The 10,542-nt window shown below is 45.1% G+C and overlaps 2 protein-coding genes and 1 long non-coding RNA gene across 4 annotated transcripts in view; all 3 read left to right on the forward strand.

Annotated features, from left to right (window-relative positions):
* entpd4 (ectonucleoside triphosphate diphosphohydrolase 4) overlaps window positions 1-2,189 on the forward strand; it is a 20,455-nt gene extending 18,266 nt beyond the window's left edge. The window contains exon 13 of the transcript XR_004332188.1: window positions 2,176-2,189. The gene's annotated coding sequence lies outside the window, so the exon portion shown is untranslated. The remainder of the gene's footprint in view (window positions 1-2,175) is intronic.
* Window positions 2,190-3,510: 1,321 nt separating this feature from the next.
* On the forward strand, window positions 3,511-3,885 carry LOC116690248 (uncharacterized). Its single transcript, XR_004332210.1, has 3 exons — window positions 3,511-3,562; window positions 3,708-3,733; window positions 3,865-3,885. It is a non-coding gene; the product is annotated as an uncharacterized LOC116690248 (long non-coding RNA).
* Window positions 3,886-5,471: 1,586 nt separating this feature from the next.
* Window positions 5,472-10,542, forward strand: part of slc25a37 (solute carrier family 25 member 37) — an 18,501-nt gene continuing 13,430 nt past the window's right edge. The window contains exons 1-2 of one of the 2 annotated variants that reach the window (XM_032517037.1): window positions 5,472-5,738; window positions 5,814-6,032. In XM_032517037.1, the coding sequence (XP_032372928.1) occupies window positions 5,844-6,032 (189 nt within the window). In that variant the 5' untranslated portion in view covers window positions 5,472-5,738; window positions 5,814-5,843. The other variant, XM_032517036.1, reaches the window with a different exon arrangement.

Raw genomic sequence — 10,542 nt, forward strand, 5'->3', positions numbered from 1 at the left:
ATCTGCTCATCAGATACACACCAACACACCTGTACACATGGTCATCAGATACACACACACACACAAAAACACACACACACAACACACAACACAACACACACAAATGCGCCAACTTAGGGTTCGTGTCTTACCTTACCCATGACACTATAACGTGGGACGCAGGGCCAGGGATTGAACCACCAACTTTCCAGTTTGCCGCTCCACCACTGAGCCACAGCCCCCACCCCCCCCCCCCCCCCCCCCCCCCCCACGGCTGAGTCATCACCGTCGCCCAACACACCGCCGGGTGTTTAGAGCTTAGCGGTTAATAGATCCAGTCCAAATCGTTTGCTGTGGAGATCATTAACTCTTTCTTTCTTTCTTTCTTTCTTTCCTTTTACACTGAACAAAATCATAAATGCATGAATTTTGTTTTGCCTCCTTTCTCCATGAGCTGAACTCAACGAGCTGAGACTTTAACCCTCGTGTCGTCTTCCCGTCAAAATTGAAAATCAACACTTTTGTTGACTCTTTCTATCAATGTTTTTTACTTTTTCTTACGTTTGTGTACTTCTTTTCAACACTTTTGGTGCTTTTTTTTCAATGTTTGTGGTGTAGGTGGGAGAAAAAAGGAATAGCAATTACATTATCAGGTGGTGCAGGTGTTGTAGAGTCTGACAGAGACCTGCGGTACCCCTCCTCCTTACACCTGGGGGGGGGGGGGTAGCAGTCTGCTGCTGAAGGAGCTGCTCAGGGACCCCCCAGTGTCATGTAGGGGGTGAGAGGGTGAGAGGACCCAGACCCGGACCCGGACCCAGGCTCTTGGTAGGCGGTGTCTGACGACCGGTTGGGGTTAGAATGAAGAGGGGCAATAACAGTCACAAAAAAAAAGAAGAAAAAAGTCAAAGTTCAAGTTTAGTCATGAAAATAAAGGAAACCCATTGACTGAGAAGGTGGTTCTGAACTTCTGGCCTCCACAGATCACCATGTCCTGGGACCTTTAACACCACTAGTGTCTGGACTCATTTAATTGAATAATACAGTCGTTAAACCGGTGAAGGAGCATCCGTTAGTGTCCATGTTTGAAAGTGAGATGACATCATTCTTCTTATAATAAAAGATAAATGTGTTTGCTTTGCCGAGAGGCTTCTGCCCCGGCTGTTTATTTATGAATGGAGTAACATGACGAGGTGATGTGTGAGATCAGTTCACTTTTAATATTCTGTAACTTCTCCAATCGCTTCTGTTTCTAAATGTATCTGACAAAAGTTGTACAGTTGTGTAGTCTAGTGTAGTTTGGGGGAGTGTGTGTCTGTGTGTCTGTGTCTGTCTGTGTCGGTGTGTGTGTGTGTGTGTGTGTGTGTGTGTGTGTGAACCTGAACCTCTTTTAGGGATTGGGTTGTCTTTTATAGTTTTTTAAATATTTAAATATTTAAAAAAACTCACACAAACTCACACAAACTCACACATACTCACAGAGACACACAAACACACACGCACCCACCCACACACACAACCCCACACACGCACACCACACACCAAACAAACTCACTCACTCACAAAGAGGACACACAACACACACGCACCCACCACAAACACTTACTCCAGAAACACACACACAAACACACACACTCACAGAGACCACAAACACACCACGCACCCACACACAATCACTTACTCACAGAAACACACACAAACACACACACTCACAGAGACACACAAACACACACGCACCCACCCACACACACAAACACACACGCACCCACACACAAACACTTACTCACAGAAACACACAAACACACACACTCACAGAGACACACAAACACTTACTCACAGAAACACACAAACACAAACACTCCCAGAGACATACACAAACACACTCACTCACAGAGACATACACAAACACACACACACACAGACAGAGACACACCAACACACAAACACATTCACAGAGACACACACACGCACCCACGCACAAATACACTTATTCACAGACACACACAAACACACACACTCACAGAGACACACAAACACACACTCACAGAGGCAGACAAACACAAACACACTCACTCACAAACACACACAAACACACACACACAAGAGAAACACAAACACACACGCACTGACAGAGACACAAACACACTCCGCACTCCAAGAAACACACACCACTCATCAGTCACTCACTCACTCACAGAGACACATCCTCACTCACTCACTCACACTAGACAAACACAAAACTCACTCACTCAATCAGAGAACACAAAACACATCACTCACCACAGAGACAAACCACAAACACACTACTCACTCACAGAGACACATCACTCACACAAAACACTCACCTCACGAGACACACAAACACACACAAAACCCACACACACTCTACAGAGACACACAAACACACTCACTCACAGAGACCACCAAACACACACGCACCCCACACAAACACACTCTCACAGAGGGAACACAAAAAAACCACACTCACTCAAGGACACCCCACAACTCACACAACACCACTCACAGAGGACACCCAAAAACACCACTAACACAGAACACCACGCTCCAATCACACCCACTCACTACTCACAGAGACACACGACGCACACTCTCAAAGCACACACAAAACACCTCACTCACAGAAACACACGCACGCACACACATCAAAGAGACAACACCAACACACCTCAATCAACAGAAACTCAACAAACACCAAACACAAACACACACACATACACACAACACACACACCAGAGACACACAAACACAATCCACTCAAAGAAACACACACAGACACACCCACACACTAAAGCACACTGAGCCCCCCCCCCCCGATAAGAACGCCCTACTTCTCCTCGGATGCGTGAGCTTTGCTTCTGTTCTCGCTTAAGGTCGTTTACTTTGAAACGTTACGTGAGATATGACGTGGTGCAGTGTGTGGGGGGGGGGGGGGGGGGGGGGTGGGGGTTGTGCGTAAGCTACATTTTATTGTTTTATAAACTCTTGTTTTTTGTGGGTAATTTATAAGTATAACGAACTCATACACAAGCAAAGCAATTGTTGCACGGACAAATGTCCCAAATCGCTTTGAAATCAGTGGAGTCTTAACTTTGGTCTTCATTTTTTAAAATGTTTTATTACTTTTTTGACAACATCTGAAAAATAAAAACACCAAGAAATACAATGAGACAAAACAAGCACACACACACCACACACACACACACAAACACACACACACAACACACACAAAACACGTAGGCACCACTACCATTACATACAGGTTCTCTATGAGCCTACAGGTTTCTCTATAGAGCCCCCCCGTAGAGGTTTCTATAGCCCCCCAAGGTTTCATATAGAGCCCTCAGGTTTCTTCTATAAGAACTCCACTTCATTCTCTATAGACCTCCCACTACAGGTTTTCTCTATAGAGATCCCCTACAGGTTTCTCTATAAGCCCCTACAGGTTTCTCTTAGAGCCACCCCAGGTTTTCTCTATAGAGACCCCCTACAGGTTTCTCTATAGAGACCCCCACTACAAGTTTCTCTTAGAGCCCCCTACAGGTTTCTCTATTAGAGCCCCCTACAGGTGTCTCTATAGACCCCCTACGGTTTCTATAGACGCACCTACAGGTTTCATTAATAGAGGCACCCCACGCTGAGTTTTCTATAGGCCACCCCAAGGTTCTCTATAGAGCCTCCACTTACAGGTTCTCTTAGAGACCCCACTACAGGTTTCTCTATAGACCCCCCCCTACAGGTTTCTCATATAGACGCCCCTCTACAGGGTTTTCTCTATAGAGCTACCCTATCCGGTTTCTCTATAGAGCCTCCCTAAAGGTTTTCTATTAGAGTTCCCCCTACAGGTTGGTCTTATAGACCACCCCTCAGGTTTCTCTATAGAGCCCCGCCCCCCTACAGGTTCGACAGCGGGAACCACCATTCGACTCCAAAAACAGTCAGATAACCTCTCAATGACTTTGAAGCGGTTAAGATCTTCCTTTGAAGATCAGTGAACATAAAAAACTGACAAAACATCCAAATTAAATGAAAAGTGTCCAATTAACCAATCATTGTAAAAAATAGAAAGTCAAGTAAATTATAGTTTATGGTGTAAGAGAGAATTATAATTTGGATCTTTTAAAAGAAACTGAGCTTTATCGCATAAACCGAGTATCAATCAAGAGAAATTCCATCAAATTTTACTGTTTCCATAAGTCATTTTTAATTTGATATCACTTAATTTGGATAAAAAACGTGTGGATGGAAACGTAGAGACAGAAAAAATAAGAATCCTCTTCAAGATCTTACCGACACCTGTTCTAGATACTACTTTTATATGTGTATTGTTGACTGTAATCTTCATATTGTGTTTTTTTTTTTTAGGGAGACAATTTTAAGATCCGTCCAGGGACAACGGATGAAAAACAGCGTTTACAGCGATGTTAATTAATGTTCACTGTCCCTGTCAAATAAATTAATAAAATAAAATAAATGTGGATTTGAATTAAACCAATAGCCGTGTTGTGAACAAAGCGTGTTTTTAAATGTGTTGTTATGTGGGTGGAAGATGCTATGGTGCAATAGTGTGTGGTGTGTGTATGTGTACCTGTGTGTGTGTGTGTGTGTTACGTGGTTGTGTGTGTAACGTGTGTGTGGTGTGTGTATGTGTTACCTGTGTGTGTGGTTGTGTATGGTGCAATAGTGTGTTGTGTGGTTGTTGTGTACCTGTGTGTGTGTGTGTGTGGTGTACGTGTGTGTGTGGGTTACGTGTGTGGTGTGTTGTGTGTAGTCCTGTGTGTGTGCGTGTGTATGTGTGCAATAGTGTGTGTACGTGTGTGTGTGTGCGTGTGTGTGTGGTCTGTGTGATGGTATCTGTGTGTGTAGGTGTGTGTGGTGTACTTGTGTGTGTGTGTGTAGGTCTGTGTACTGTGTGTGCGTGTGTATGTGTCAATAGGTGTGTGTTGTGTGTACGTGTACCTGTGTGTGTATGGTTAGTGTGTTTGTGTGTGTATGTGGTGCAAGGTATGGTGTGTGTGTGTGTAGTGTGTACCTGGGTGTGTGTTGTGTAAGTGTGATGGTGTTACATGTGTGTGTGTGTGTGTGTGTGTGTGTGTGTGCGTGTGTGTGTGTGTGTGCGCGCGTTGGACTCTCTTGTTTATTATTATACTTTCTACCTTGTACAAGTATTTCAGAGCTGTAAGTTATCTTGCGTTTATTTGAGATATAAATAAAAAAAACATGGCCAGTTGATAAAAACATGATGCAAAGTTCTTGAATAAATATCATTTTTTGTGTCAGTCTTACTTTTGTTAAACTGTGACGCAGTTTGACTTGTAATAGAGTAGTTTTAATACTTCCCTCCCGAGGCTATTTGTCTGTCGGTCTTAATATTTCCTTAAACAACTGGTGAGCCATTTTCGAGAAAACTAGTAAGGAAGTTGGAGCCGAAAAGAAGACTTCCCTATAGTATTAGTAAAAAACAGATGGTGCCTGATAAGGAGACCATCCCTAGTTATCTAACCGAGCAGGTATGCGATTAAACTTTTGTCAAACCCATTCAAACCAGACACAAGCAGGCATGCACATCAGCAGAAACAGCAGCTCAGTGAACTGTCAAAGGAATCCACCACCGGACACTTTTCATTGGCTGCCTCAAACCAAGAGCCCGCCCCATTGTTGAATCGCCCGGAAATCATTGGTCCATATTCAACCGAGCCACGCCCCCTTCAACGGTGGACGTCACAGGGGCGCTGGAAACTCCAGTAAGTAGGGATGATGTTGTGGTTGTCCATGCCGCCTCCGACTCCGACTTCTCCCTGAGTGTCGTCTTGTTCCAGAAGCCCCGACGGGAGGAGAGCTCACCGCGGATGGAGTTGAGCTCGGACCCGGCGGTGGCAACGCTGGAGATGTCGCAGACCCCGAGCCAGGACGACGACGGCGGCGGCGGCGACTACGAGAGCTTGCCACCTCATGTCTCCGTGACGACCCACATGACAGCGGGAGCCGTGGCTGGCATCCTGGAGCACACCGTGATGTACCCCGTGGACTCCGTCAAGGTAACGTACACGGAGGGCGGCGTAGCGGCACGGCACGGCACGGCACGTCACGCTCGCTCCGCCGCAACGGCTCATTCACGTGCAATAGCCACGGAGCGTTGCTAAGTGTGCCGAACGGCTGTTGCTAACGACCGTTAGCAATAGAACGTTCGACATAGCTACCCATCCTTTAGTTAGCTTAGCCGGTTAAAACACGTCCGCTTGGCTGAGTCGACTGAACAAACTAGTCGAGCAGGCTAGCGTAACGTTGCGTTAAACCGGAATAAAAACCGAGCTACAGTTTTTATTATTTCCCGTAGTTGCTTTCTCGATGTACCCTAACTTTGCTAACATTGCTATGAACGTCCAGTGTCACCTTAATTTACCCAAAGTCACATTTCAGCAAGGTTACGGCTCGTTTTGCTGGGTAAACACCTCTCAATGATATAACTCGGGATGTTTTTTCATACAGTGTAACGACACGACACGAGTTATCCAGACTAAATTAATAATAATAATACGTTTTATCTAATATAAGTTGACACCTTTTGCAGAACAAACTCACAAAGTATTTAATTAGAGTGCTAGTGTTACAAATGAGACCAACTAATATACAAAAAAGTGACAAAAACATTAATAAAAAACAGCTGGGGCGTCATTTTGGACTTTTTGCTAGTTAGCTACATCTTCTCAAATGTGATATTTATTTTTAATTTTTTTTTTTTAAATAATTGCCAACTGAATATCTTTGGCTTTTGGACAGCTAGTCGGACACAACATAACATTTGAAGATGTCACCTTGGGCTCCTGGGACTTAGGTGAGCTCATTGAACTATGGCTGCAACTAACTTTAATGATTATTTTCATTGTTTGGTAATGTGTTGATTAATTTCTGGATGGATGGATTAGTTGTTTAGTCTCTAAAATGTCAGGAAATGGTGAAAAATGTGGATCTGTGTCTCCCAAAAAGCCCAAGATGACGTCCTCAAATGTCTCATTGTGTCCAGAACATAAGATATTCAGTTTACTGTCTCAGAGGAGAGAAGAAAATAGAAGATAGTCACATTTAATAAGCTGGAAACAGAGTTTTTGACCTTTTTTTATAATTTAATATATAGTCTAATATATATAATTAAAAAAAAAAAAGACTTGATAAACGATTAGCAAAGTAGTTGGCGTCTAACTAAGGTTGTTTCACACCTGGCTCGTTTGGTTCGTTTAAAACGAGCACCTGGAGCGTCTGGTTGGACAGAGACGTTAATTTGGGCGACTCTCGGTTCAGGTGAACTGGAACACACACACACACACACACACACACACACACACACACACAGTAACACACACACACTGAGAGAGACAGAACAGAGAGAGCGAGAGAGAGAGACGAGAGCGACAGAGAGAGAGAGGGGAGAGGTGAGAGAGAGAGAGGAGAGGGGGCATTCAGTTGACGCGAAGCGTCAAAATGTGAAATAAAAATCGACCACAGTTATGCATTTAGGTGATAATTATCCTCAATTAATTAGTGTGTGTGTGTGTGTGTGTGTGGTGTGGGTGTGTGTGTGTGTGTGTGTTTGTGGTGTGTGTGAGAACAAGGACGTGGAGGGCCTGGCGCGCCCCCCTCCGTCTCTCTGCTAGCAGACTTAATCATGCTCCCTCCGCGCCACGACGCCTCCTTTCAAAGGTTTAGAAAGACACACACACACACACCACACAACACACACACACAACACAAACACACACACACAAACACACAAAAATGGACTGGAAGACAAAAACATCTTACAGCTAGGCAGACAGAGACACACACACAAGTAACGCCCTGTGTGGGTGTGTGTGTGCGTGAGGGTGTGCAGGAGAGGCGTGGTGGAACCCAGAGAAGCCGGGACACCAACACTGCTGTTACCTGGGGCTCACCTGCGGCCCTCTTCAGCTCATCATGAGCGGGCCCGCCGCCGGGCCGGCCGCCGCAGCTACGAGACATCATGAGACTGCTCATACAGGTACGAGGTCACTTCCTGTTGACTAAAACGACACTGGTGATTATTTACATGGAGTCTGGTGGAGATATGCTGCCTATACACACGGAAAAATGTAGGATATTTACATGGAGTCGGGTGGAGATATGCTGCTCTATACACGCTCAAACGTAGTGATTATGGATATGGAGTCTGGGGGAGATATGCTGCCTATACATGCTAAAAGTAGTGATATTTACAGGAGTTGGTGGTTCTGCGCACTCTATACACGTTAAAAGTAGGATTATTTACATTTTTGAGTCTGGTGGCAGATATGAGCTCTATACAACGCTATAAAGTAGTCAGTGATTAGAACTGGAGTTGGTGGAGATTGAGGCTCTATACATGCGAAACGGAGTGGTATTTACATGGAGGTCTGGTGGTAGATATGCGCTCTATAAACGCTAAAAGTAGTGATTATTTACATGGAGTCTGGTGGAGATATGCTGCTCTTACACACTAAAAGTCGAGTGATTATTTACAGGCGTGGGTGGGATATGCTGCTCTATTACACGCTAAAAGTAGTGAGTGATATTTCATGGGTTGGTGGAGATCATGTGCTATATACCCACTAAAAGTAGTGATTATTTCAGGAGTCTGGGGAGATATGTGCATATACACACTAAAAAGTAGTGATTATACCTGGGTCTGGTGGAGATATGCTGCTCTATACATGCCTAAAAGTAGTGATGATTTACATGGGAGTCTGGGGGAGATATGCTGCTCCATTACATGCAAAGTATTGATTATTTACATGGAGTTGGGGAGATATGCGGCTCTTATACACGCTAAAAGTACAGTGATTATTACATTGGAGTCTGGTGGAGATCTGCTGCTCTATACACGCTAAAATAGTGATTATTACATGGAGTCTGGTGGAATATGTGCTCTATATAAACAGCTAAAAGTAGTGATTATTTACATGGGTCTGGTGGAGAGTTATGCTGCTCTATAACACACTAAAAGTTGTGATTATCTTACAGGGATGTATGGTGGGTTTGGTGATGGGATTTGGGGCTCCATACCTAAGGGTGTCTGTCTCTTCCAGGTCACCTCGCCCGAGACGGCCATTGCTCTTCGCTTCCTGTGCATGCCTGTGGGGGTAGGCAGTAACCATGGGAGTACCAGTGGCGTGAGGTGGGAGCCGTGCTGCAGAACCTCCGGCGCTGCACATGGGCGCGAAGCTCTGGCTGGGGCGCCACGCGGCCGCAGTGATGCAGGAGCTGCTCTCCGCAGACCCACCCGGTACGGAACTGTCTCTCTTACCTGTCCTCAACATGTCTCTTAACCCTGTCTCTCTCTCTAACCTACCTGTCTATAACCTACCTGTTTTGTACCGTCTGTCGCTCTGACCTACCGTCTCAAACTGTCTCTCTAAACTGTCTCTCTACATGTCTCTCTCTCTAACCTAACTGTTCGGTGCGGTCTTAAACTGTCTCTCAACTGTCCTCTCGCGCTAACCTACCTGTCTCTAACATGTATGTATCTCTAACCTTGTCGGTCTGTTCTGACCTGTCTGTCTGTCTCTTGACATGTCTGTCTATCAACCTGTCCTCTCTACCCATCTGTCTTTAACTAGTCTGTCTCTCTAAACTGTCTTAACTGGTCTGTCTCTCTAAACTGGTCTGTCTCAAACTTGTCGTCTGTCTCTAACTGTCTGTCTCGCTGACCTGTCTGTCTGTCTGCTATAACCTGTCTGTCTCTTGACCGGTATGTTCTCTAAACTGTCTGTCTCTCTGACATGTCTGTCTCCTAACTGTCTCTCGACTGCTGTCTCTTTACCCAGTCTGCTCTCTAACCTGTTGTCTGTCTGTAAAACTGTCTGTCGGTCTCTAACCTGGCTGTCTGTCTCAACACGTTCGGCTATAACTGTCATGTCTGTCTCTAAATGTCTGTCCTGTCTCTAACCTGTCTGTATGTCTCCTAAACCTGTTCTGTCTAGTCTCTAAACTGTTGTCTCTAAACCTGTCTGTCTATAAACTGTCGGTCTGTCTCTAACCTGCTGTCTCTAAAACTGTCTGTCTGCTCTAACTGTCTGTCTCTAAAAAATGTCTGTCTCTAACCTGTCGTCTCCTAACCTGTCTGTCTCTACACCTCTCTCTATAACCGTCTGGTCTCTACCTGTCTGTCTGTCTCTAACCGGTAGTGTTATAACCCTGTCTGTCTTCTAACCTCTCTCTCTAACCTGTCTGCTCTGCTCAACTGTCGTCCATTAGTGTTCCGCATTGCTCTGCTGTCTCAGTCTCGCTCAGTGAGGGCCGGAGGGCGGGGGGCCTTAGCGTTCTGCAGAGGCCTATCAGCAGCGGCTCGTAGCCCCGTCCAGACAAAGACGAAGGCTCCTGAGACCTCCGAGGGATCCTGGCGACCTCCCTACCGAGCCAGGTGAGTTTAATATTCTATTATTATCTAATTAGATTATCTAATTATATTAGTTTACACAGAAAAACACACACACACACACAGTTAACACAACACAGTCCACACACAGTAACACACACACACCACACACCAGTAAC

This window comes from Etheostoma spectabile, chromosome 5, assembly GCF_008692095.1.
Source record: "Etheostoma spectabile isolate EspeVRDwgs_2016 chromosome 5, UIUC_Espe_1.0, whole genome shotgun sequence".
NCBI lineage: Eukaryota > Metazoa > Chordata > Actinopteri > Perciformes > Percidae > Etheostoma > Etheostoma spectabile.